The sequence below is a fragment of the Zonotrichia leucophrys genome, chromosome 2 (genome assembly GCF_028769735.1).
Source record: "Zonotrichia leucophrys gambelii isolate GWCS_2022_RI chromosome 2, RI_Zleu_2.0, whole genome shotgun sequence".
NCBI lineage: Eukaryota > Metazoa > Chordata > Aves > Passeriformes > Passerellidae > Zonotrichia > Zonotrichia leucophrys.
The window spans coordinates 67,528,589-67,554,261 of NC_088171.1; the positions used below are offsets into that span (position 1 = coordinate 67,528,589).

The 25,673-nt window shown below is 44.1% G+C and overlaps 1 protein-coding gene across 7 annotated transcripts in view; it reads right to left on the reverse strand.

Annotated features, from left to right (window-relative positions):
• Positions 1 to 1,092: 1,092 nt before the first annotated feature.
• The window catches only part of RREB1 (ras responsive element binding protein 1), a 122,782-nt gene continuing 98,201 nt past the window's right edge, over positions 1,093 to 25,673 (reverse strand). For all 7 annotated transcript variants that reach the window (XM_064705315.1, XM_064705317.1, XM_064705316.1 and 4 more), the window contains 4 exons: positions 25,281 to 25,470; positions 20,935 to 23,674; positions 6,892 to 7,635; positions 1,093 to 4,765 (listed from right to left, as the gene is read on the reverse strand). In XM_064705315.1, the coding sequence (XP_064561385.1) occupies positions 4,269 to 4,765; positions 6,892 to 7,635; positions 20,935 to 23,674; positions 25,281 to 25,470 (4,171 nt within the window). In that variant the 3' untranslated portion in view covers positions 1,093 to 4,268. The remainder of the gene's footprint in view (positions 4,766 to 6,891; positions 7,636 to 20,934; positions 23,675 to 25,280; positions 25,471 to 25,673) is intronic.

The window sequence follows — 25,673 nt, forward strand, 5'->3', positions numbered from 1 at the left end:
TCAGGTCAGTGGGTGGGAGAGGGAAAATTATTATTCTGAGGGGAGCTTTCCACCCTCAGAAATGATGTTTCCACCCAATGAGCTCACCCAGAGAGCTTTCAGAACTCCACTTCATCAGATATCCTTGGTTTGGGGCTGAGCTGGCTGAATGCTTCTGTCCCTCCCTGCGGGTGAGGGACCAAGGTCCTCAGCAGACCAAGTGCTGTGGGGCATTCTGACCTCCATGGGGAAGGTGCAGGAGGTCTGAGGGAGGAAAGCAGCAGCAGCTCAGCCCCCCAGTCTGTCTCTCATTCTGAACCTGGTTCACTTCTCTGCCAGAAAGCACCACCGCAGCAGGACTTAGGAAGATGTGGATGCTTTGCTTCGCTGCAATTCCCTGGCCTCGAGAGCTGGATGCACAACTCAGATGATTCTTTGGCTCACTGTCCTGTGAAATGGGGTTTTTTTATAGGAAAGCACATAAAATGCAGCTAAGGCAGCTCTGACAAGCTAAACCAAAGGATTTGTCTCTGTTAATGACACATGCATATGGCTTTTGAATGTATCCTGAAGAATTTGCGGCCATAAACATTTATGCAAGAAGGAAACTGTGGTAGCAGAAACCTACCTAATTTATAAAATAGTGACTGGTGCACTACATGCTGAGAGGATGCTCACCTATGTGACCATGGGGCTACCATTAATTGAAAAAGAATCCTGACCCTGCCCATGCAGGAAAATCAGCATTTTCTGCTGTCTTCAGTCGCTGCGTTGAGGAACTGCACCGGGAGACAAGCAGCATTTCAAAGGGGCCTGGCTACCAGAAAACAGTGCTCAAAATGAACACGAGTTTTCAGAGTGCTGCAAACATCTCCAGCCCAAATTCAGATCAACCCAAGGAAGAGAAACAGTGATCCATTGGCACAGACAAACTCTGGCTTGCACGTCGTCCTCCAGCAGAGCTAAGGCAGAGAACATCACCACAAACCCACAAGAAGCGCCACGCCCATTCAATAACCTATAATTTTTAAATATAACATTTTATTGCTTAGATGGTTTGATACAGAACAAGTTTTACTTTTTATTTTGAATTTGGAAGTACTGTACAACTGAAAAAAAGAGGAATAAAAGTACCAAAACTATGTGTGATTCTCTGTTCATGTGGCATAAACCAGTCTTGTACACAATTCGTAGCAGCAGTTTAAGTTCCCTTTAGAAAAATATGAATTCTACACATTTATTACTGTTTCCTGCATGGGATGAAATCACTAGGATTAAACTTCCTTCGTGGAGAGAGAAGAGAGAGAAAGGAGACACACAGAGAGGAAAGAGAGGATGAATCATTCTGAAAATGGAATCAGACTGTCACATAGCCCACTAAAGTTATTTCACAACAGCCTCAAACAAGGTTCTCTCTTTTTTTTTCGTTTTCCTTTATTTTTTTTGCGCTTTCACAGTCAAGTGCTTAATGTAGTGATTGAATTATCTCCATGTTAAGTCCATTGCAACTCAGGCAAAAGAATTTTAGAAGATCTTTTTTTTTGTTTTCTTTTTGTTTTGTTTTTGTTTTTTTGTTTTTTGTAAAAGCCCTGAGAGAGGAAAAAAATAAAAAGATTCAAACGAAAATCGTATAGAGACAAATTAGCTGAACATGCAAACTAAAGCCTAAGATTCACCCATAGTTTAAACACATTATAAATTTCACAGTTTAATATTGGGGGAGGAAGGGAAACAAAAAAAAACCCCAACAACAGCAACAGTTCTCAGTCAAACTCAACTAATAAAAATGTCAATAAAATGTGGCAAGACCTTATACTCTACTAGGATATAGATAAAGGCTAAATAAAGCTTTAAATCAATAGTGATTATTGCTAGCAGATGTCCCGGCAGGCTGCTGGGAATTAATTACTTGCTACATTGTTCTGCAGCATATAGTTTAGTAATGGCTTCTCCCCCACAGTATTGCGCAGTTTAGTGTGGAGAGCTGCAAAAAAAAAAAAAAAAAACCCAAAACAAAACAACAAAACAACAACCCCAAAATAAACAAACAAAAAAATTACAAAAACAAAAAATTACCCAAAATAATAATAATAATTATTATTATAATTATAATAGCAATAACAATTTAAGGGATGCGTGAACTGGTTTTAATTAAGTAGAATGCACCTGGGTAGAGTTTCAAATGAATCATTGGTTGTGATTGATTTATCTATATCTGGCGTTAGCTTCGTTTCTGAACTGGTTCAAACATCCCTATTTAAAAATTAAAAAAAAAAAACAAAACACAAAAAAAAAAATAGAAATCACATATACCTCAACCATTTTTTTCTTATTCTATTTGCAAGAATATTACTCAAGAACGTTTCTCTTCCTTTGAATTCTGGACAGTGAGATTTCAGTCTCCAGAAATTTTTCAGAGAATTTTTAATATATAGATATATATAGATATATATATATTATATAATATAGACTGGGTCCGAGGCCCACTTCCTCCATGTCTGGTGAGAGCAGGAAAAGCAGTTCTGTGGTGGGAAGGAGGGAGGGTCACAGTGCGGGCTGGGCTGGGGGCTGCAGTGGTGGAATAGCACAGTGAGGCTCCGGCAATGCTATTATGGCTCTGTCTGTCCCAGAGGTCATGACTGAAGGACATTTAACAAACAACAATAACGACAACAACGACAAGAACAACACAAATGCTGGGCACTCCTAAAAATGCGCAGCTACAGTAGGATACATTTCGTTTAACCCCTTCAATATTGGAGGCTGGAGTGTCTGTCACCTGTTGCCGGCAACAGGAGCCATATGGAGAAATTCCAGCTGCCAGCATTAAAGGGGTTAAATTACTGATATGAAATTTAGACACACACCTCAAGTCTTCAAGCATCAACCCCAAAATCTCAGGAAGAATTTATTTCTTTTTTTTTTCTTTTAAATTAATTTTATTTATTTTTAACATGTCGTATATCTGTAGTTTCATCACCAGTAGTATTTTCTTGCTCTTAGAACACGACAGAAGCAAGACGAGGGTAAGGCTCGCATTTCTCTCTTGCTTTCCACTGGAAGACGGGATAACTTTGCTCTGTGAGTGAGTGACCGTCGCCGAGGGGAGGGCAGCGAGGTCACTGCGGCACTGGCGGTGCCCCTCTCCCGCAGCCGGGGCTCCGCTGCCGCCCGTGCCCACCGCCAGGGAGGAGGGAGGGAGGGAAGGAGGAAAGGAAGGAAGGAGGGAGATGCGCCCGCACGGGCACGGTACCTCGCTGGCCTCCACGGGACGCTCCGGTCGGAGGAAGGGGTTCATGTAAAGTACAGTAGAAGAGCTGCAACAACAACAGGAGGAGGAGGAGGAGGAGGAGGAGCTGGTGAAAGCTGATGAGTCAAGAACACTCCGAGACGGGATCCAAGCTGCGCTACGCATCTCCGTGGGCAAATATTGCCCATTGGCTTCTGCTGACTGCAGAGACAAGCGAACTGATGGATTTATAAAATAATAATAAAATAATAATAATAATAATATACTGAAGCAAATCAAACATATGTAACAGCGGGTGCATAATTTCCATAGGTTACGTTGCTATGTAACTCTTCTCTGTATACACGCTCAGTCCGTGACGGCCAGAAAAAACCCCTAGGATTTAGAAGACCACTTCTAATGCTGAAAAGTGGAAACAAGCATGAGGTTGAAATTAATTTGTGTTTCCTGCTTTTGGCTTGAACCACTTTGAACACCTTCAACTGCCACGTTGTTCGTGCCTGGAACAGGCTTAATGCTCCACCATGTGGCAAATGCAAGAACATCTACTGAGAAAAAAAACAATAAATCAACGTCTCCTCTGCATCTCCTCGGACTATTTCATATGAAATTCACATCATTTTTCTTCCAGTTATTGGCTATGGTATCCAAGGGCCTCCCACCCCACTGCCCCATTCCAGCTCAGAGAACAAACACAGCGACTATCACAGATATACAAGAACAAGCTCACACACACCAATACAAAAGGTAACATTAATGCTTAAATGAAAAAGGGTCCTCTCCAAATAATTCTTTAAAATATTAAAATCATTTTTGAAAAAAATCTATAATACCAAAAGATCTAATAAAGTAGTAAGGCACTCAAATCAGTATATACTGTAGTCTCTTGCATTATTATACTGAAAGGCATATGGCACCACGTCCAGTCTGCCATACTCTTCCCCGTAGCTGTAAGGTCGCTCTTCCAAAAACAGCCTCCAGAAACCTTGCTCTGCTGGCTTCAGTTTGCCTGCTGAGAGGGGTCCAACCTCCAAGCAAGTCATTCCACCCCCAAGAGCTGAGGCGCGCTGTCGGCAGAGGCCAGGATGTGATTCATGGGAGACGGAGCGTTGTGCATCTCCAGCAAGTCCTGGATGAAACCCGAGGGCCCCTCGTGCTCGGAGCTGCCCCGCGGTTCCTGGTCCTTTGCCGCGTGTTTCTTGGCGGGCTCGGCGAGGCAGGAGCCGCCGCTCTCCTCTCCGCAGGGCGAGTCCGTGACCGTGCCGGCCAGGGGCTCGCTCCGGCTCCCCGCCAGGGACGAGTGGCTGCCGACGGCCCCCGCGGAGTCGCACTCGCTCTCGGAGATGGGGTTGGCGCCGCTGTGGCTGGACTCGTTCTCGCTGTCTTCTCCGCACCGCGACTGCGTCTCCTCCTTGTCGCTCTCCTTCCCGTGGTTTCGGGCATTTCTCACTTTCTGGTGGATGCGCTGGTGACGGACCAGGCTGTGCTTCAGAGTGAAGGTCCGTTCGCAGGTTTGACACTTGTAAGGTCGCTCACCTGGAAGAGAATGACAACACAAAGTCAGCTGTGGGGTCACACATGCTCCTCCCTCTTGTTTCAAGCAGCATGAAACACTCTGCACTTTGGGAATTCACAAATTGAACATCATGTTTATGCAGATTATTTGCTTCTGTACTAGCAAACTAGCTGATGGAGTGCAAGCAGGAATACAGGTAGATGCCCATGGCACAAATGGAGCATTGAACTAAGTGTCTATGAGCTTGGCGAGGCCCTGCACTGAGGAGGGAGGAAGGCCGTAAGCACCAGGTGCTCACCAGCATCCTGCCTAATTTAGTCAGCAGCTTTTCTGGAGAAAGTCTACAGTCGATCTCTGGAACTCAAAAGCCTTTATGAAATCAGCCCACCACGTGGGCTCCCTGATGCAGGTCAGCCCCAGACACATGTGGAGAGACAGAACACTTTCCTCAGCAAGAACTCATTGGAAAACAAAGCAACCACAGCCCCACAGACAGAATTCTCCCAAAATACAAACCACGCACACTGCCCCAAGGTGCTCTCTGCCCTGAAGAAACAAAGGTCCCACCCCAACCTGTCCTCCCTTTCCAAGTGTGCCTCTTAAAGACTTTTCAGCGCTTCAGTTCCATCAAGACACCATGTTGTGCCAATGAGCATCAGACTGAGACACGCGGTAAGCAGGCAGAGGTTTCCTGCACACTTCAGTCTGTCCCAAATGTTTCTCTCCTGAGTAAACAAATCCCAAAACTCTACAGGTATCTTTAATAAACCTCACACATTAAAACTGAAATATAAGGAATGTGCAACCTGACAGTATTTTGGCAATATAGTTGAACAAGTGGGAAGGAGACAAGGAGAAGAGTCAACCCACAGCATTGGTGCAAAATCCTCAGCTGAAAATACGTTGATCTGATAGTGGGGGTAGGTCATAGTTACATTTATGAATTTGAAGAAAGCACTGTGCCAGGTTCCTGTTCCACACCTATTCTATGTTAAAACATCCTTCAAGTACCAAATAAGAAAGAGAAACAAACAGGAAAAAAACATACCGACAAAGCCCACAATAACCCAGTAGCCAATGAAAACAATTAAAACAGAGAGTATGGAAATGTCCATGGGCACACATGGTTTGGGGGAAAAGCTCAGTACTTTGGATATCAGCATTTCCCTGAAGCTTCTGCACTTGTATGAAAATAGGCTCTAAAAAGGGACCTGTCGTGTTTCACTTGTGGCTCAGTGACAGAAGAAAACAGGTCAGTTTTGTGCTCAATAGGTGAATATTTATGTTTTAGAAGGGTTGAAGCTATTCAGGCATTAGTCTTTGGAGTAGTTTTCTAAAAACCACTGTCAATTACAACACAAATATTTTGTCAATGGCAAAGATCTTGTCTTCAGCAGAGAGAACCCTCAAAAGACACAAAATGTCAAAATGGAGCAGTTTTCCCACGTCAGAGCAGCTTGCTGGCAGGTAAAATACATAATAAGGATGAATGATTAATTCACCTTTGAGCTGGTTCATGCCTTCATCTCATTTGCAAGGCACTGCTGCAATCTGCCTATCACACAAAGCAATCCCACTGCCCAGTCAAGTCACTGGGCAAGTGTTTCACTACCTGTGTTCCACCTTCCCTACCCAAGTGACCACTGGATCTCTGCCTTCCACCCAAGCAGCAGGTCACAAACATCACCAGCATGGTAGCCATATTAGGCTCAGAACATCAGACAAAACCAGACTCTTTCTCTCCTCTCTCTCTAAACTTTGACTCAGAGGTGAAGTCTCATGATACAATTTCTCCACTGCTTCTCAAAATATTGGGAAGAAGTAAAGCCTCACACACATGGCAAGAAGGGAGTCAGAAGCTGCCCAGGGATCTCCACACTTGCCCTCACCTCTGAACTCTGCAAGCAATCATGGGGAAAATAGTCTGGGAGCTGAAAATAAGGCAGTGGCTTCAATTCTTGCTCCCTCTCTAGGCCTTTTATGCAGCATGGGGGACTGGGGCAGAGAAGACACCTTGCAGATACCTTTAGGACTAAAAGCAGTGTCTCCAACCTCAACTGCCAGCAGCAACTGTGCACCTCCAGAGCAGACACCTCAGTCTGGTGGGACACCTCATGGTCTGTTCTGCCCTCAAGCCTCCTCTTACCTGTATGAGACCGCATATGTCGCGTCAGATCTTGCAGAGACCAGAAACGCTTGTTGCACACAGTACAGACTTTCTTTCTTTTGTCTGCTTTTGCAGTACTCTTAGCCCCATCAGTCTTTGGTTTGTCATCACTGCTCTTCTCAGTGGACTTTCTCTCTGTGCCTTCCCCCTCAGAGATGCTTTCGCTCTCTTCATTCTCCTTTCCTGTTGCCTCAAAGTCCACAGGAGACTCCACTACCTTCAAGTCCAACGGAGACTCTTCCTGCTCAAGACCAGAGTCATGCATCGAGGGAGCTCCTGCATCATCCTGAATGCTTTTGCTTTCATCCTCACTGCTCCTTTCATCCTTTCTGTCCTCACGAATGTGGGCCTTTTTGTGACGGCTAAGAGTGCCAGCAAACTTGAAGGTTTTGCCACAAATCTCACAGGCATGTTTCCTTTCAGTCTGAGAACTGCTGCCTGCACTCTGGTCACTCTCTGCCAGCTTGAAGTCCATTAATTTGCTGGCAAAATTGAGGTCAAGACTTTTGTTACTTACAGAATCTTCCTCAGGGCCCTCTTCATATCCATCCACTTTTTCTTCAGCATCCTCTTCTGCCAGAAGGGAATCGGCCTTCTGCTCCTCCTTGGGGCTGCGCTCACTCTCTGGCAGCTCTGTCATTTCCTCTGACTGCTCCTTCTCCCCATAGCTCAGGTTCAAGGCTTTGTTTCCTGTAGCTAGTGCCTCTGCATCCGCCTGGCTCTCTGCAAGGAAACACAGAGAAACTTTCAGTGGGATTCCCAAGTGCCAGCAGTGAGCCTGCACATGGACCCAGGAGCACTGCTTCTGATCAAGCATCCCAATATCTGTTTCTCTTGTCTGTGACCTAGGCCAGCAACTTACAGCTGAAAAGAGATTAAAATACTACAGAACCCAATCAACAAGATGATACAAACTCTTTCACAAAATGCTTTCTTTTCCAAAACAGACTCACAAACTCAGCAGCTTCCTGCAATAGTTTTTAATATAATCACTTTTAACCAGAGAACACATTATGCTGACACACTGAAGAAGGGCTGAAGTCATTATCAGAAACAGACCATTCCAGAGACACATGGATGTATTACTAATAAACTTGTGTATGAAAAACATGAACACAAATTGAAATAATATGCAACTCGCATATTTATCAAACTAATTTTTGTGTAGCAAGAAATGTTTTTCCAAGGAAATGCAAAGGCCTCATGCAACCACCTGGTACAACTAAATGTGAATACTTAGTGCAGACAGTAGCACAAAAGTTAGCTTAAAACATTGAGTATGCAGCATGAAAGTGGAAGATGTGTAAGTTTGTCCACACCTGAGTCTCTGATATGTCACTTGGAATCAAAGCATAAAGCCAAGGGAGAGTAACAGGCTTTGCTGTTTCACAGTTACCTCACAAGAAGACAAAAATTACCTAAGATGTGGTCCTTAATGGTGTCCTCTGTTTATTTACCTGTCTGCAGCATTAATATTGCTGAAGATGTAACATATGTCCAAAAAACTGAAACAGGTAAGGTGCTTAAGGAGAACAGAGGGGTGGAGCTGTACTCCTTCCAAGCTCCACACAAACAGTGCATTAGTAAATAGGAAATAAACTGGTCAGGCTCTGGAGGCCAAAGCTGCAGCTGATGTAACTGCATCCCCAGTGCCACTTCCCAGGAATTGTTCCAGGACACAAAGTTCGCAAAGTGGTGCTCTCTGAAAGCTGAAACTTTCCTTTCAGTCCTGCACCCCGCCTCCTGCTTATTGACAGCAAGCAGCAAAGGGAGCCCACAACCCAGCCGGCATTTCAACATTCATCTGCAAGAACTATAGCTGCTGAGTAACTCCAGAGATTTAGAAACTCTAGGAGAGCAGTGCAAGTTCTCTGTTTGGCACAGCACAACATGTCTCCAAACTGCCCAGATTTTCTATTACAGGCTTTTTCCCTAAGCAAGGAGTAAAAACAGAAGATAAGAAGATGGTTCTCAGGCACTTATTAGTTTGAATGTAGTCTTGAAAGATGATTTGCACTGGGCCCATCTCCTCTCAACAGTAATAACAAATGGCCACTAAACAAATGTCAAAGTGAAGCAGTGTTTCTGGGGATAGCAAATGATCACTTAATAGTGTGCAATTCTTGGTACACTTTTTCTTGGGGGAGTTTAAGGGGGAGAAGTGACCTATCACAAAAAGTAATCTCACCTTTTAATCAGAACAGATCTGTTTACAGAGACAGTGGATTACACAAAGTTCATTGCTCATCTAATTATCTGCCCGTTAGAACACGCAAGCAAGCCCTAATCTGCGTGTGAGGCCACAGAATGTGAGGATGGGGACATCTGAAAGCAGACATGGGCTGCCCTGTCTCATCCCGTGAGGTCAGGAAATGCTCCCCTGATGGGATGGATGTGTGCTGGGCTGAAGAAAGGCTGCCAGCACAGCACAGCACAGAGGGGGTTCGTTAGGGAGAGGGGCAGGAAACCACGTGAGCTCTGTTAGTATGGAGATGAGAGAAGAGCACAAGGAAACCAAGATGGGAAAAAGCTCCTCTTAATCATACCCAGAGAGATGTTCTGTAACTCTTTATCGACCAAACAGAAAACAGTGCATGCAGAGGGAGATTTTCTTCCTGTTTTTCAACATGAAACATAAGAAGCAAGGTGAGTGAGGAGAATATGCATGGGTAGCACTCAAGGTAAGCAAGCCAAAACCATTATGTCTCTCAATACAGAAGTCCCAACTTCAACATTCAATGACATATATCATTCATGATTTTCCAATTTTTCCACAACTTTTTCTTCTTTTGCTTCTAGTATTTGGAAAAATATATTATTTTTCTCAGTCATTCTTCAGTATATTCTCAGTATACTCATTCTTCAGTGAATTGTACTTGAATTCTATCTCCTTCTTTCCTCTCCTCTGTGCCCTGGGCCTCTTCCAAGCTGTTATTCTGTTCTTGCATGTGTGGCCTACAACTACATTTCCTGGTGCACAAGAGAAAAACATTCAAGGGATAGGTGGTCCACAGGTAAGTGATGTACTGGCACAGGCAAACAGATGAGGTCAACATCAAGAAAAACAAACCCCTAAGTTTAAACAATGTGCCTTCACAAAGGGCAAAGCCACTCCAGAACCTAGGAACACAAATGTCCAGAGGCTTTATCTTCTGAAGCTCCTCTAGGCTCGGCAGCCCTGAAGGAACATTCAAAGCTCAGGCAGTGACATAGCCAGGGATATGCTGACACATGTACGTGCTTGGCGGAGCGCTCTTCCTCCTCCCCTGCACAAACCACACCTGCCCTTTTCCTTGTCAAGAAGGAGTTTCACAGGCCCCTTAGGAAACTTCATGCATGGACCTCAGGTAAAGCAGCAGTTCCTGACTAGCTGAGCTGCTCTGTGGTTGTCTCCAACCTGTGCGGTTGGTTCTGCAGCCGGTGAAAAAGTGAGCTGCTTTGCACAAATCCTGGTTATTGGGGATGGGTGAGAATCAGCCCAGTTCTGCTTCCGATGAACTAGAATAGCAGCAGAGAAGCTGTGAAGGTGTGTGGCAAACACAATGGTTGTGAAGACAATTGGCCAGGTCCAGTGTGAGACTTCTCTTGCAGTGCAAGAAATGGCTGCAAGGGTAGTCTTGCACTGGCAGCTGCTTCATCCACTCCAGCAGAGGTTAGGCCTGGTCTGCACTACTGTTTTCTGCCTTCTTACATGCCCACTGTAGCAACAGAAACCCTGCTGGCCACACAGCTCCAGCAGGCTTCTATCTTACACAAGGAGGAGGATTTTGACTGAGCCTTCAAATCCGGACAAACATCCCTCCAACAAGACAGAGCTCCTCTCACATGGATAATTCCCATCTCCAGAATTTGGCTGATTTATGTTGCAGAGCAGTCATTCGATTCCAGGCAGTGAAAGAAACAGGATGCACAGGAAAGACCTGCTGTTTCTTTTGCCCCTTTCCCATTTTTCACTTACTGAGGCTGTAAAATGCTTTCCAGTCCACTTGTTATCCCACAGAATTTACACTTGGTGAATCAAGAGGACAAGAGCAGAGAAATCCACTTCTCAAGGCTCCCACCCACTGCCACTTCTTCAGCAACCATGGGAGCAGCACACATTAACTTGTCGTGCGCAGCCAGTGTGTCACTCCCCCAAAATGAAGAGAAGAAGGTGACACTATCTGAAGATCTCAATTCTGACACCCGAGTCAAAAAAGATGTGCAGGATACGGGAGAAAGAGGAGAAGAGCAGGGAAGTAAGGACATACGGAAGAAGGTGACAAAAAACCACTGGTAACTCAGCTGCTGCCTCATCAGCTCCTGGGAAAAAAAAAAAACTCATGAGATGTATTCATAAGCTAAACCTCAAGGACTCCATCTGAGAATCCAAAAACTTTTCTGCTTGCATGAAAGAAACCACTATATAGATGTAGCCAAAATCATTTTTCCTTCAAACTGTGGAAAGACAAGACTGTTTTGCTGAAGTCTATTTACAAATCAAGTAGCAGTCTTTTGTCGGCCCAGTCAGAAGAATCCACTTCATCTTTTATTGGTGGCAAGAAAGAGGAGGGAATTGCTTCCCTACATATGCAAACCAAATTATGAAGAGGGACGCCAAATGTGAACAATTTCAGATGAAAGAGGAGATACAGATCAAGGTGGGGAGCTTGCTGGCATGATTCTTTTTATACATGGTTTTATTTTTTCCTGGAACTATGGTGGAATAGAGACTAGAGCTTGAGACGCTACAAAGTTAGTAGACAAAACAGGAGGTAATGAAAAACATTTTGGTGCTAAAGCAAGTGTTTATTGACAAATATTCCTAACATCCCAAGAGAAGAGTTAGAAAACCCATCACATAAATAATCCTCAAAATTGGAGCAAACACACCACTGGAAATGGATATGGTACAAGCAGTTGGCATTATCAGTCAGATGAGCTGATGATTTACTATCTTCCCTACATTAACTGAAATAACCCCAGCTTGTTTTGTATTTTACAATAGAGGCAGCCACCACTAGGTGGTAGCAGTTCTAGTAAATTTGGGATTTTTTGGACTCACACACACACAATGCTGCATCCACTTCCACTCATGAACTGGAGAACATCTTTTAAACCCAGAGAATCCACTTGAAAAATTTTGGGTGTTATCTTCATCCATTTTTATTGTAAACATTCTAAATAATAAAATTCAGCCACCTTCATTACATCACCTGCAAACACTCAAGTTAACTATTTAATCATCCCTCACAGGGTTGAGAGAGCTTCAACTGTGTCTTCATGCCTTGTGAAATGAAAATATTCAAGCTAGAAAAGGACTATTTACAGTAAATGGAACTGAATATGTCTGGGGAAAAAGAAAAACAATTCTGGGAAAAAAATCACTTTCTGTCTTTAACACACACTATGATTCCCCAGTATCTTCAACAGAGCAGCTGAAGTCGTGATGAAAAGTTTTCAGGATTAGCTCTGACTGCACCTACCATGGGGAAATCCGCATTTAAGGTAGCAGGGGCAAAGCCCACACTATGAGCTTATGATGGATTGCACCATTCAGCAGAAAGGCAGTCTGATGTAGAGCTGCCAATGCAGCCAGCAGGCTATACACCATCTCCTCAGTACCTTCATGCAACAGCTCTAGCACTCAGGCCAACCCCAGCAGCAAATGACTCCTGCTTTACCCTGAGCTCTGGCTCTAGAGCAGCTGTTAAACTTTGCCTGACACTGAAAACACGATTTCAAGCCCTTTGGCCTCTAAGAAATACCCACAAATGTAGTTCAGAGGTACAGACAGCTAGAACAGTTTGGAAAAAGTCCCCCACTATACCCAGGGCTCAGATGATTTCTGGAGGGATCACAGTGTGCAGATATCTAGAGCAAAGATGAGTTCTGCTAAATGCTAATCAGAAAATTCACTGTTGAGTATACTTTGTAAATATTTGTCTAGCAAACACAGAGCAGTTGTGTTCGACCCTCTCACATTAGGGGCAAGTCTCTTTACGAAAGGGATCTTTCCTTATTAAGTTCTCTTTCTCCATTATGTAAGAGATAATCCCTTACCCCATTCCTAGCCTACATCTCTGTCAACTGTATTTTATTGCAAGAGGGGAGCCTTAAGACAGCCCTAAGGAGACAAAGGCAGGGTTGCTTTAACATGACGAAAGTGGGCAATTAATTAAGCCTTGTATGCCTCTCTGCCGGGACAGCTCTCTGCTGGTCTGACTGCTGTGAGCTGGGGGAAATGCCCTCATTTTGCTTCAGGCACTTCAGACCATTCCCTTCCTCCCCATGTAGCAAAGATATGAGCAAGCCCCATCACTTACACAGTCTCCTCATCTCTGAATCCTGTTCTAAACCACCATCCTGTTTTTGTTTTGGTTTAAAACAAGACCAAAAGAAACCCTCTATAAACTTGTTCCCAGTGACACTCTATTGAATTGCACTTCCTGTCTTACACCTCATCCTAAAGCTTTGCTTCATTTACGGCTGACCAAACACCATCCAAGCATCTCCCCTCATTCCCTTTCCTTTGGGCATACAGTGAAATCCAGATGACCACTCACTTCCAAGGACAGCTCTCACAAGGACTCCGCATGTGAGCCCTGAGCATGCTACTTACCCACCAAAAGAAACCACCTCATTTTAAACTTGACATGGTTTCAAATTCTTACTTTACTTCTACTTCCAAAGGATTTGGAAACTCCTTTTTCTCGGACAATCGAGGGAGACCACAAGTCCAAAGCTGTTGAATGATTCTGAACTGAGATTAACCACCGCTTGGTGAAGCCAGTTACAAACGCTAAGCTGTGCTATAAAGTGCATGTGGTAACTATAACTGTGGGCACTATCGGATCTGGGCTCCCTCCTTGATGCCTAAAGCTGCTATTTCAAGACACAAAGCACTGACAACAAAGCCAATTTCAACAGCATCTATCCCCAGTGCCTCCCAGAAGATGATGCTAGCTCCACACCTCAGCTGCATCCATGTGCTCCTTTAGGGCTGTACTGCCAGCCAGATCCGGGAACTGATCTCATGACTACCAGTCCCTCCCCTTGCCCTTTTCATTTTTTTGGGCAGCTGGGTCAGCCACAGCTGCAGGGATGAACAGTTGGGAACAGGTCGAGCCAGTACTGCCAATAAGAGCTTTGTGTTATCCAACCATGGCCCAGGGCTCTGTCTGCTGGGGGCAGGTCGAACCACTCTGACCAGCCCGGCGCCGGCTGCTCAGAACATCTACCTTGCACCCAAGTCCTACCCACCCTACGTGCTGCAACAGCGCTCGTCCAGCAGCTTTAGAAATGCCTGCCTCCCCACACCACCAAACAGCTGAGCTGCTTTAGGACCCCTCTGACTATAAAGGAAGTCTTCAGGCGACTCAAGTAGGACATTTCAGTTTTATTCTGCCAGGAAAATTGTCAGAGGTGAGCACTTTCAGAGCCCTTCCTGCAGACTTTTGTTCTTGGAGGGGATCATGTCATAACACGAGTCTTCCTCTCTCAGGCTGTAGCCATCTGCTGTCTGCATAGGCAGGATGGGCCCACGTGACACTGCAGACACCATGCTACAGCCCTCTGAAGTTACAGGCTGTTAGCATGGTAACGAGGCAACTTAGTCTCTTCCTGATAGGCAAGATCAAACCATGTCGTAACAGGTCCCCAGCACGGCAGATTGCAAAGCCAGACTAGTACTGAGACCTGTACTACCACATTTGAATCACTGCAAGGCAACCTGCTGTATTAAAAGAAGCAGAAAGGATGAGAGAGGCTGGCAAGACAGCAGACTTTCCCAAACAAACTGGTGCATGGGGATGTAAGAGAAAAATCCTGTGCACACTCTGTGCAATCTGATCAGCAGCTACACTGAGATTGAGAGTAATAACTCATTTGTAATTTTAACTACCCTGACATGGAGAGCCAACTTCTTGCTGCTTTCAAGTTTGTTACTTCCAACAATTTTCCCATGAAACCAACTCAAAGTGACACAAAGTGACGCTGTCTGTACTGGAGGTGTGAATAACTTAGAGCAACAGCTCCCTTGTGCAAGCAGTTTTCAGGCAAGGGGCATGTACCACCATCTGCTGAGCTTCCTTCTTGCACCCATCCCATTTGGTCAGCACAGAATGACTGTGCTCACCCTTGGTTTTGTGTCAGCTCCTCCTCTCTGGCTGAATGCCACTCACCAGCCTACAATAAAGCCCAGCATGATCTGACAGCCAACCTCTTTCACTACTGACAAGACAGAGGGAGGTATGATGGCAGGTGAGCTTCAGAGCAGATGAACACAAGGTAAAACAATCTAAAGTGTACCTTTGTGATGCTGAGCACAGTACCGGCAGGTACATCCAGGCAGGAGGACTCAAAGCCATCGCTGATGTCTCTCCAGATCACTGACATGGCCTGCAGCAGCAGCCAAATTAAAACCAGGCTTCATCAGCAGGTTCAGAAAACAACTGGAAGTACCTGCAGACAGCAGCTCCACAGACAGGTTGCAAAGGGAGAGGGCAGTGATGCATCTTCAAACACGCAACCCTAAGGAAGCAGTTGTGGATGCTGATAGAGCTTTAAGAGCAACAGGCCAGAGGAAGTGGCTGTGTCCACATGCTCACACTAAAGAGCACATCCCCCTGCTACCAGTGGAGACCAGAGTACCACTGCTCCAATGTGGAAGGGCACTTCTCACATTCTTATGCTTTGCTTGTCTGCACCGTTCAGCCCAACTAAGTACAACTTTGCCTTGGTGTTCTGAGCAGCTGGGAAAAAGTGTGTGTACCACTGTAAGATCCAACATCCTCTTCCTTAGGCTGGGGGATAAGCACGTTTCTCCACAGGCAGCAGCTGGCAACTCCAGGTTTGTGGAAATTCTGCTAGATTTGGTAGAAATGACACCACCTTTCTGACAGAGGAAGGGCTTCTGGCCTGACGCAAGATAAAATGTATGAATTTATCCTGCTCTGTAATAAGAAACTTCCTTGGTTTTCTTCCTTTGCCTCTGTTATTGCTTGGTGACCAATCACAATATCCTGACTGCAAGCTCCTCAACAGCAGGCTCTCTCTGGAAATGCCTGTCACCTATGTGAATTGGACACAATTTCCATCAAAGCCACAGGGCATCTCTCCACTGACTTCAGTGGAATCAAGGCCCATATGCTGAATAAGCAATAAATTATTTTCTCTTAGACGAAAGTTTTTCATGTCTATAATTCATTTAAATGACTAGAACAGGGGAGGGACTAAGCAGAGGTAAAGTTGAAAGAAAAGCCAGGATCATGCAGTGCAATGAGGACAGCAATCCTGCAAGGCATCTTTGTGATGAAGAAAGAGATTGAGAGGATAGTTACTTGTAAAAGGAGATCAGCTCCTGTCACACCTTCCACCTCACATCCAAAACCCCTGAAAACACAGGCACACCACCCACCCCCTGCCACAGCCGGCAGCCTCTTTGATACAACACTGCAGGTATCTCTCTCACTTTCATCTTCTGAAAGTTGGCTCTGTTCTAGTTAACATCTCAACCCATACCAGGGATTCCCTGCATCTCACAGACATCTCAGAAGCTGTTTCTTTCTCTTCATTTTCTTCCAGTGTCAACACAACTTTTTAGATGCATCATAGTACTGCATTTTTGTAGGCTTTCAAGTCACTCTTTCCTTTTAGATGCCTGCTAATTCACCCATAAATTTACGGCTACAAATATCACTATTTTTTGCACTTCTATCTGGCTTCATTCACAATGCAAATACAAAACTCCAAAGTTGAGGAGAAATCCTTTTGCTTCAAGGTAGCCCAATTCCTTTCCACATTTCTTTTCAAGCATGCAATGACAGGATTAGCTAAGGATTAATTACTTGAAACTCAACCTGCATCTCACGTCACAATTTTCTCATATTTTCAACATTTAAAATCTTTGTATCAAGCAAATATTTGTCATACAAACCAATATTTGCAACAGATAAAATATACTTCTTTCCACATAGATGTCCTAGCTGGTGGTCTCAAAACCCAAACAAAAATTCCACTTACTCTGCAAACTCCAATCCTCCCACCTGAAGTTGCAGTGCTTTCCAAAAATGTCACCTTTAAAGGCACAAAACCAGAATTTTCCAAAAAAGCAGTTTTCTCTGCCTTCTTTCTTCATTTGTCCCTTAAAGGCAACAGCCCTTCTGATAAAATACATTTACTCACTGGAAGGTAACCTAACAAGTCAATGTGATTTGATTTTTTTATTAAATTTTTCCATATGAATAGTCATGGGTTGTATTAAAATACATCTGTGCCTAAATATTGACTTGGGACTGACTGTAAACTTTGTTTAGCAGCACGGCAGGACTAGCCTAGTCTGGCTACATTTCATAGTAGCCAACTGTTGGAAGAATGTCTTTTTCAGTATTAAGGGTCACCGGAATAATCAAAGCATGTAAGATCAGTCCTCAAGGTATCTCCTGCCACTGCTAGCAGAAACATGTTATTCACCATGGTAATTACAAATGTTGCAAAATAAAGATGTTTACAATTTTACTGTGATTTAAATCATAAAAGCAAAGAATAAAACTGCCTCAAAGTCCTTTTTTTTGGTGACTTGAGACCTCCAATCAATAGGAAACATTCAAATTCATGGGCTAGATGTAAGAATTTTCTATTTATTTATTCCTTTATTTTCTTTAGAGATATTTCCTTGGATGGTTTGCTCCTGTTGTAGCAGCAAAACAAAACAAAATCAAAAAACCTCCTCTGCCATTAAATTTTGCTTTTTCCAAAATTTAATCTCGGGCCAAGTATGATCTGCCAGTAACCCTCTGAAAATATTCTCAAGTAATTCTCTGCAAACAGATTAGGTTATCTATAACAAACTGGTGGTTAAAAACAACCATTACTGTAATTTTATACTGTACCTAGTCTGATCTGCATCCTATAAAAAGGAGCAAAACCAACTGCATCACCTGCAGGGCACATCTTAGTCACAATTCTGAGAATTTAAAAAAAAAAAAAAGGCAGCAAACCATGTTGAACACAGGAAAGTAAATTATACATTAAAGACATCAAAAGAAAGAAAGTATTAAAAGCAAGTGTTCAAGCATGTTCAAACAAAACACAGTTACTGCATTAGGCACTGTATAAAACCAAGCTATGCCAAATTCCCAGTGTTCCACTTCTGAGCTCACTATTAAAATAAAAAACCACTGAGGAAGGTGTATGCTTCTTCATGGAAATGTTTATGAATTTAAAAAAACCAAACACACAGTGGTATTGAAGCAAGGTTCAGCAGGGCAAAAACTTCCCTGAGAGACACTTCTGGTTGCATGAGGGATGTGGGTCACTGGTAGCATGTGCATTTTTGCACTTTCACAAAAGAGAAATAGGATCTTGACACCACATGGAAGGTGGCCTCTGTGTTGAAATTTTATTGAACATGAATGACAGACTTGCAAAAACCTTCTTACATCTGTATGGATACAGCAGTTCAAAACTCATAATATACAGACAGCACTTATATGCTCAGAATTATGTACCTTTTCCTCATCTTAACTTAGACCACTTACATGAATTACCTCAATAACAACTTTCCTATAAACAGATACAGAAGAGCTAGGTGCTGCTTTTTAGCTCAAACAACTGCTTTGAGTTTTTTGGGGTTTTTTTGTAGCAGTGTTAAACAATCAGCTTGCCTGCTGTGATTGCCTATGGATCACATATCCAACATATGCAGTTTGGAAGCAGATCACCAGGAATCTCATCTATCCCATCCACGTTAGCTTGTTCATCCTTTCTCTGCCCAGGTCAGGGAGCAGCCATCAAACACAGACAATAATAAAGTTCTCTTTTTCTCTTTACAAAGATTAGCAAATAGATTTGTTTCTTAACTAATTTTAAAAAACAGAACTATCTGACAAGTCACAAGTCATCTACCTGTGCAATAGGTGGGGACAGGGACACTGTGCTGTACTACAACACTGTTGATTTCTCCTCAAGAAAACCAGTTTGTCCATCCAGAAGACAAAGCCAACAAACTGCTGCATCTACCACAGAGCTGCCAAACTCCCTGCATGCCACCAGCACCTGACACCTACCACAAAAACACAGGGCTTGCTCCACCTGAATGCAATCCTCAGGCTTGCTTTGGCACCACCTCCCTGGATAAAATTTCCTCCACCTTCCTAGCTTAGCTTTCCCCCTCCCCTCCAGCAGGCCCCATGGACACTGCTGCCACAGGGGAGCTGCTGGAAACTACCAGTTTAGAAAGAAAACACTCATGCCATCTGAAGGCAGATGCCCCAAGGCTAGACCAAACTTGGTATGGGGTGGTTCTCCAGCAAGAAGTCTCTCTCAACATTGAGATGATGATTACAAAAGAGCTCAGTTTGATCAGTGCCAGAGCACACCAACTGGAATGTGATTACTGCCACTGCTCTAGTATCACCAAAAATCCTGTATCTGTGGTGAGGATTTAGTCCTGTTATGGCCACAGTTGCTGGCTCTCCTCATGGGGATTCCAGCACAGTCTTTCTAAAAGGACAGTGCCTCCTTACAAGCCTGGTGGTCGTCAGTTTTACCAGTATAATTCATGGCTGAGTGAATTTTCCTGTCTTCATAAAGGGTTTACACCAGTGCTGCTACCTTGGAAGTCTGCCACCAATAAGCAGGTCAAACCTCTTAGTCTGGGAAAAGCCTCTCCATTGTCTTCTGTCTCATGAACAGTTCTTCAGTAACTATGTATTTTTTTGGAGACCAGGGTGTTGGAAAACAATTGAGATACGAGTAAAGCGCTCTCCTTCACCACAAAGTAAACTGTATGCTTAATAAGATGAAATAATTTGGTCTCTGAGGACCAGAAAACAATAGCCTCACTGTTGCACTGATACCTTTCAAGTTATGTCCTCGTGTCACCCAAAGCAAACTGTAATAGGGACTGCTCCACAGCTCAGATTCCCTTTAAACCCCTTAGCTAACCTCTTTTACCTCTTCAGGTTTCCCTCTTTAGCACAGTCATTTCAGGAAACCTCATTTTCTTAAAAAAAAAAAAAAAAGGCAGCAAAAAAAGTGCTAACTTTTCCAAGGCCATACTCAAATCCCCTATGTTTCTTATAAACATCCCTAATTTTTATTCTTTATGCCAGGAGCTGAGATGCATAATGAAGTAAATAATATCAACAACTGTGACTGACTTTGAAGGGCACAACAGCAAGTAGAGCTTTGCCCTCTCCCCCCAGAGAAGGATGAGAATCTACTAATTACTTTACTACAGTGTGGGTGGAAGAATGAGGGAACTTCAAATCAGCACAGCATTCAATGCAGTATTTCCTTTATAGTGAAGAACAAAAAATAACCCCAGACCTAGAATAAATCTCCCTACCCAATTCCTCCTTTTGTTTACACCAGGTCTGAGGTTACTTACACAGCAGCACAATGCTAGAGATTCCACACACATCTCTACACCTTAGGGCATGTGTCCACCTTTAGTTGTCTAGCTCTGGGGAGAAACTTTTCCTAGAGGCAAGCTATTATGTAATGCTCAGGATGAGCAGTTTCTCACATCCTCCTTTGATCTGTTAAATAAAAGCCACCACAAGAAAAAAAAATGCTAAGCACTATATTATTTTATTTTCCTGCCACAGTTCTACACTTATTGTCTCTCATTTTTAGAGATCTTTTTATCATTACTCAAGCCAACAAACAGCCATCAGAAGCAGACAAATAAACCATGTAAGGCACAATTAAATATTCAAAATGTTCTCCTTCAAGACATGGAAATAATAACAAAACAACTGAAATCTGAGCCTCTTTCCAGCTACACTAAATTATGCCACTGAAATCAAATGCTTATTAACGGTTTTATTTACCCTCTGATACTCAAAGACACAGATTATTCCATTTCTGAAAAATCTACCACCATCACTGTGCTGCCGCAACAGCTAGCGATCAGCAAAATAATAAAGGAAAATACAATTCAGACATCAGAGAAAGGAAGATTCCTCCGTGGAGAGGCCCTTCCATGGGGAACAACCTCAGGGGCTACAATCTACTGTGAGCCCAGATCACTCTTACCTGTGTGACTGAGCATGTGCCGCTGCAAGGCACTCGCCCATGGAAAGACTTGAGGACAGTAAGGACAGGGAATATTTTGCAGGCAGTCTGAGTAAGCGTTCCTCTTCCCTCTCAGCAGCTTATCCTTGGCAGTTTCCTTCTCATCTTCACTTGTTCCATTTCTGCCACCTTCTTCCTTGAAATTGTCAGTGGACTGCAGAAATGGGCTAAATTTGTTAGTGTCTGTGGTAGCCAGCATCTTCTCTATGCTAGCAAATTCCCCACTTGACTCCAGATCCACACTACTGATAAGTTTGGGCTTATTTTTCGTTCCTTTCTTTCTACCTCTTTTCTTAGTCAACCCAGCATCAGCAACAGGAGACTGCTCTAGATCACAAGCCTGAGACAGGTCACTGGGCAGGCTGGAGTCTCTCTGAATGGTGCTCACGATTGTCACTTTAGCTTTGGCATTCCCTGATTTGTCACACCCAGCGGAGCTGCTCACTGCCTTGGGACTGGCATCTGCAGCCTCTGTTTTCAGCAAAGTGGGAGCAGAAGATACAGATGAAATGATCTGTGCAATGGAAGCCAATGGTGGCAGCTCTTTAGTTACCGAAGGCTTTGGCAAGAGAGGTGGTGGTGGTGGCTTAGGCCTCAGGGGTCTCAGCAAGGCAGCATTGCCAGGGAGAGCCGGGGAAATGATCGGGACAGTCAAATGCAACGAACCTTTTAGTGGCTGGGGATGTCTGACACCCCGGTTTGTTTCTGAGTTCCCACTGGCACCAAAAACCAAAGGACACTGCAGACAGTTATAGGCCATATCACTGTTCCCAGACGCAGCCAGCTCTTGATTCCTGGCTTCACAGGGGACATCATCTTTATCCTTCTTCAGGATTTTGGGGATGGACAGGTCAATAGGCTCCATGGAACAGTCATAAAGGGACAGAGATGAACCGAACAGGTTCTCCTGCTTCACCTGCACAGCACTCAGGCTTTTGCTTTTCTGAGAGAAATCCAATGGCTCATCAAAATCCATGGGGTAGTTGCCCACAGGTTCACGTTTGATGGAAACGTGAGATGATGTTCCCAGCAAGAAGCCGTTCTGTGGCTCCAGGAAAGGCGTCATGGGCTTGTGGTCCATATAAGTGCTGTCATCCAATAGAGAAGGGTCTGTCTGGCTTTCCTGGGCACTGCAGTCCACCATTAAGATGTAATTCTCAATCTCCTTTTCCTGCACATGCAAGTGCTGCTTGAGGATGTGGTGAATGCAATTCCTCTTGGCTGTAAACGCCGTGCCACACTCCTTGCACTCAAACGGCTTCTTCTTCTGGCAGCCGCTGTGCGTCCTCATGTGAATGCGGAGCGCCCGGTAGTGCTTCAGGTCCTCTCCACAGAGCTTGCACACCGTGTCTGGCGAGCAGAAGGCATCCACCATCTCTGCAGCATTGCTGGTGACATATTCAATGTTCTTCTCGATATCCTTCCTGGTGGTTTTGAGGTGCTTCTTTCGCAGGTGCCTCTCACAATTGGCTTTCACCGTGAAGGGGTAGTGGCAGATTTTACAGATGTAAGGTCGCTCCCCGCTGTGCGTCCGCAGGTGCCGGATCAGCGCCGCCTTGTCAGCCGCAATGTAGTCACAGATGTTGCACTGATACGGGGAAATACCTAAGTGAGAACGGATGTGAGCTCTCAGGACACCAGAGAAGGCAAACACCTGGTCACAGAAACGGCAGGGGTACAAAACTTTCCTCATAGTTGGGGTCTTCTTGTTCGCTGCCCCTGCGATGATGGCTTTGAGTTCTCCTTCTGTGACTTCTTGCTTGATCTTGGCTTCCATACTTAGAGGCAGGAGAGCTTCAATGATGCTGTCCTGCTCCAGCTGTGTCTTCATCTCGTGCTGAGTTAATGGCTCTACTTTGGGTTGGAGGAGCAGCTGTGAGGAAGGACTTGATTTGGCTCCTGGCTGGGGGAGATGAGAATTGGAGGCAGATTCCACTGAGTTCTTGATCAGCCTCAGAGGGGGAGGTGGGAGGCTTGGGCTGATGCAGCCAGGGGAGGCTTGCTGGGCACTGATAAGAGGAGGAGGTGTAGAGGTTGCGACAACTGTTCGGGGCGTTACCAAAGGCTTTGGCTTCAGTGGTGGCATATGCTTGAAAATAGACTGCACGGGGACAGAAGGTGCCTTAGAAAGTGGAGGAAGACTGATTTGAGGAGGAGCAGAAGAAGCCATCTTCAAGATCTGCTGAATGTCTGCCAGCTCAATGGCAGACTCATTGGAGATGGGTTTCACCACAATACTGCTGTCAGGCTGGATAATAAAACCCTTCTGGAAAGGCTGCAGCGAGAGAAGCTTTATGTTTTCTTTTGTAGGGGGAAGGACTGAAAATGACCCTCCCATGGAGGCAGCTTCCAGAGGAGAGAGGCTGAGCAGACTGGTGCTGCCAGGTTCCTGAGGTAGGTTACTCTTCAGAGCTCTGAGCCGCATTTCTTGGACCTCGTCTTGTGTATTGTCCTCCTGCTTGACAGGCTTGATGTCTTTGGTGTACTGTAGGCCCAAGGATGCCATGAAGACTTTCTGGTCTGGGCTCTCACTGGGTGGGGTTGTGGACTGTGGCTTGTGCTTGTCTTTTCCCTGATCCACCACGTGAGTTTCTGTGTGCAGTTTGAGTGCCGAAAGCATGGGGAATGCCTTGTTACACATCTCGCAAATAAATCGATGGAAGTCACTGATGCACCTTCGCAAATTTGTTTCACACCAGACCTGCAAGACATGCAAAAATATTTAGAGTAGGAATCTCAACCTGGGAAGGCATCACAAACTGCTGCAAAACACAAACAGTTCACTCTCTCTTCATAACTGATTAAGTTATGAGGTCTAGAGCAGCCCTCCCCTACCTGGCATGAAGATATTCCACTTCACAGCCTTTAGTCTCCTAAGGGGTGTAACTGAATTAGGAGCTGATTCTCCACAAGTTCCCTTCTACAAAAGTAAACTCCTTCAAAAGGCTATTCAGGCTCTCAAATTCTTTTCCATCCTAAATTTCCCTATTAGAAACTTCTCTTGTGTCATTGACAGGACAGGAGCCTCAGCGTACTACACAGCAAGGAAGCCAGGCAGTAGACTATCTCATTTAGCTCTACTACAAAGAAACCAGGAGCAAAGAAAAGAAAAAAAAAAAAAGAAAAATAAAAAAAAGGCATCCAAGAAGCTAAACCAATGTAAACCAACCAAAATAAAATCCCCCAAAAGCAAATCAATGAAACTCAGCGCTTAAAGCAGAGTGGTTTTTGGTTAGGGAAGTCTGATTACATTTATTCTCCCAAGAAAAATACTAGTAGAGGGCTGGCAAGATCTTTACAGACTTTAAATACTTTATAAATCTTCTCTCACAGTGCAAGCAAAATTATTACAAAAGGAAAATACCAACATTCAAATCCCTTAATAACTTTACATGTCTGTCATTAATTACAAAAGAAATAAACTTTGTTTAAAAGTTCTTTCTTTTGATATTGTAAGTTTTATACAAAAACTGTAACAGACTGACAGAAAGACTGACATGCTCCCCTAGCCCAGCAGCAAATTTCAAGTCTACCACTTTGCAGTCAGAAGAGTTGGAAATCAATGTTTTAACCCCAGAAGAGTACGAAAAGTGCAGAAACTAAGCATGGTCCAGGTGGATTTGCTGTTGATTTTCTAATAGATAATGCAGCTTCATCCAGACCCAAACTAGGATAGGCAAGATTTGACAGCGGGAGGAATCACATCACCCAACAGAAATGTTTATGGCTCTCAGAAAAATATTTACAGACTACCTCCCTGACTTTCCCCATCCACTGTCCCTCAAACCTTACATGAGGAACATTGTGGAGTGTTTTGTCAGGAAATCACTGAAGATGTCACTGTTTAGTTAGTAAGGTGACTGCTCAAGGTTTTTTGTGTTAAAATCTTTCATACCCCAACTACATCCTTGTTAGAGTAAACTAAAATAAATAATGTCTTCCTTACCATGTGTACTCTCTGTTGATTTCAGATGTAGGATTTTTTGGTGTGCTCAAAGGGGCAAGCAACTAATATGATCAAAGTTTTTCTTGAAAATTTTTTATACATCTTTACATTGGTAGCTATCCGCTGTAATGGTGAAAAAGCCATTACAGTGGATAACTGTAATGTTATTGGCACATTACCCAGTGCCAATATTCTTTAGATGAAAAAAGAAAAGGGAGAGGCATAAAGTGTTTAAAGCCTACATGAACAGTGGTGAAGTACCTTCCACAAAATATTCTATGTACAGGATGAGTCTTTCAACGACCTCATCAGATAAGCACTGTAGCAGCTGGCACCTAAAGCTACCAAGAACAGAGAGTACCTGAGAAATGCGGGGGAACTTCCTACAGGAGAAGTCCGTGAATCCCAAGTCGTGGAAGCCTGCTGGAATTGAAGGGTTGTTCTGAATGAAGGGCTTTCCCATGGGATCTCTGGGAAGCTGCTTGTGGATAACTGCATTGTGGCGCAGTAGGCCCCGATGAGTACGAAAGGTGATACAACAGATGTCACACCTGGAAAGGAGAGGAATGAAACAGAAATTTCTTACTGACTGCTGCAAGCTCAAGAACTAGCATTCTTCTTGCACCGTGACATCCTCTTTCCTCTCACCCCATGATACCAAGAACTTGTTAAAGGCAAAATAAAGCCACAGTGTATCACCACAAAAGGCCATTTTGGTCACAGTCACTTTCTACCAGTTTCTGGCTAGTGAGTC